This window comes from Rhincodon typus, chromosome 33, assembly GCF_021869965.1.
Source record: "Rhincodon typus isolate 14 chromosome 33, sRhiTyp1.1, whole genome shotgun sequence".
In the NCBI taxonomy this organism is placed as follows: Eukaryota; Metazoa; Chordata; class Chondrichthyes; order Orectolobiformes; family Rhincodontidae; genus Rhincodon; species Rhincodon typus.
Window position 1 is genome coordinate 15,991,976 of NC_063364.1, and position 2,775 is coordinate 15,994,750.

The following is a 2,775-nucleotide window of genomic DNA, read 5'->3' on the forward strand; positions in this document are numbered from 1 at the left end:
AAAATTGGAGTCACTTCAGAAACAAGAGCTTTCATAATTAGACAAGTTTCAGTTTCTCTACTTGATACGTTGAACGTCTCACTTTGTTGTTACTACTTTAACATGCTACATATTCACTCAGCCTGATTGCTCCACATTGAAGGATCCACATCATCGGAACCAACAGCACAACTTAAAATATCTTTAACCTGGTAAGCAAACTCACTTACCTCTCCAAAAGCAAGTGTATATTTTCAGTGTCAGGCTGAGAATTTTAAAACTGCGATGTATATGACTTGGTACTAGTGTAGATCATGTAGGCATTGACCACCAGATCTGGCTGAACCACACAAACACACATCTTGTCTGAGGAAAATCTCTTCATTCTGGTTCAGATTAGCCCAGACTTCTTCCCTCTGCAACTTCTTCTTATGTCCCCCTCTCCTGTCACCTCCACCTTTATTCCCAGCAATAATTGTGAGGAACTTCCACACTTCTTGGTCATCAAGAGTGAGACAGCTGATCAGTTGCTCTGTCACTTCTATCCCTTACAGTAGTCCATTCAAAGCTCATTCCCCTACCACCATGTATATGTAACTTTTTCCAATTTCTCTCCTACTTCCGTTTATACCCTCTAAGACTCAAGTTTGATCATGAGATCCACCACTTTTCATTCAATCCTCATCCAGGTAAACACCTGAACACCCAAATTCCCTTCCTGGCTCCCACATTAGCTGATATTGTTCACGTTCTCTCGCCATAGGTATTGTCCCCCTCTCCTTCATTCTTTAGTCTTCCATGGGTTCTGTGCTATATAAAGATGTGGAATTGTTCCACAGCCCTAATGATCTGAGCAGTCAGCTGTGATAATGTTAGTTTTACTAGTCAGGAAGCTTTGGAGGATGAAGAATTACCAGCCTTTTATTACATTGGCACAGATAATTGCATATAACTTTAAATATCTTGTACATATCTGAGAATAATCAATTAGAATGTCATTTCAATTATATGCTGTTAATTAAGATTGCAATAGGATGTTCCAATGTTCTTCAAAGCTTCAAAATCCTGCCCCAGTCCATCTGACTTTCAAGGTCCTGATGTTCCTTCCCTTGACAAATGCAATTTTAATTGAAAATGGAGCTTGGAGCTTTGAGATTTTTCTACCCTCAGACAACAGAAGCTCAGTACTAAAATCCCAAAATTGAGCAGCTCAGTTCAGTGGCTATATTCTTTGTGTTCTAAATTAATGTCTCACTTACAATAAAATCTGTGAACATGAAATATATTGAAGTTATTATGTGCTTAAAACAAAAACATACGTTTCTGAAGCCATGTTGTCCAGAACATTTGGTGTAATATCTGCAGCATTTACAGAATCCCAGACAATAAATCTGCAGCACCCTCTTGTGTTTGAAATTGAACAATTAGTTAATTCTTAAAAATCTCAAGTAATTTACTTATGTCTGCTATGTAATTCAAAGCTTGCATTGAATTTCTAAAATTATTAAGGTGGAGATATCAGTTCTAGTTAATAAATGTTTCATTCAGTTGAAACCAATTACTTTCACATCAATAAAACATTCAGAATTAGAGTCAGAATGCTGGTATTAAATCGCAACATTATCGCTTTGCTCCAATATTTGGGCACCTATGGTGGATTACTTTTATTAAAAGAATGTTCAAACAGACAATGTTATCAGCCGTGGGAGAAGGTATAGAACCAGGGTGCATAGTTGCACAGTTGCATACTAAGGGCAATCTATTTAGGACTGTGATGTGGAGGAATTTTGTTACAGAGAGAATAGTGAATCTTTGGGATAGCAAGAACTGCAGATGTTGGAGTCAGAGATAACAGTGTGGAGCTGGAAGAACACAGCAGGCTAGGCAGCCTCAGGGGAGCAGGAAAGTTGACGTTTTGGGTCGGAACCCTTCTTCAGAAATGGGGAGGGGACAGGGAGCTCAGAAATAAATAGAGAGGAGGGGTGGGGAAGATAGGTGGGATGATGATAGGAGTGCACCTGAGAGGCTGAAAGGCCTTGCTCCTACCTTCCTATCCTGTTCGTGGAAAGATTATGCATTTTGTATTCACTGGGGCCTTGAATTATGCTCATTCATTATTGGCCCCACAGCTATTAGAAACTGAATTTGTGTAAATAAGCTGACCATGTTCCCACATTAGGAAGGCAGCTCAAATGACCTATCAGAATTTTCTACTTTGCGGGCATTTGGTTCTAATAGCAGCTTCAGTTCTCATAACTACAAAATAATGGGATAATTCCACCCATGTGAACTTGTCTTCCTCAAAAACTATAGAAAACATTTGTCAATCCTAACTTCTGGCAGGTAGTTGAAAGAGAGATAAAGTTAACATTTTGAAGTGATGTATATACAAACTCCATCTGGGTTGACCATGTGAACCATGTTGGTGTGTTTGACATTAGTGAATCAAAGTTTGTGGCACCCCTCTGAAAATCCCACAACTAATATTGGTTCAATGCTCCCAGTTCTCAATAGTGATACTTAGGTGGCAAATGCAAAGGATTATACCATTCCAGTTTTGTTTATTTGCGTTTGAATGAGAATTAAACCCAAAATGAGAGAGATTTTATTACAATATATAAAACGCTGAGGCATTTCAGTTTGAAAGGCGCTATATAAATGTACAAGTGGTGAGATTGTACACTCTTCACTGTACTCCTGTACTTGAGTACATGTAATTCTTATTTGTGCTGTACAGAGTGTATCAATAATTTGTGCTCAGTCTTGGAAGTTTGTCAGTCTCAACATTTTACATCA

The 2,775-nt window shown here is 38.5% G+C and overlaps 1 protein-coding gene across 1 annotated transcript in view; it reads right to left on the reverse strand.

Moving 5' to 3' along the window:
* Positions 1–933: 933 nt before the first annotated feature.
* The window catches only part of LOC109935821 (cingulin-like 1), a 77,760-nt gene continuing 75,918 nt past the window's right edge, over positions 934–2,775 (reverse strand). Inside the window, exon 10 of the mRNA XM_020534460.2 lies at positions 934–952. Within this exon, the coding sequence (XP_020390049.2) occupies positions 934–952 (19 nt within the window). The remainder of the gene's footprint in view (positions 953–2,775) is intronic.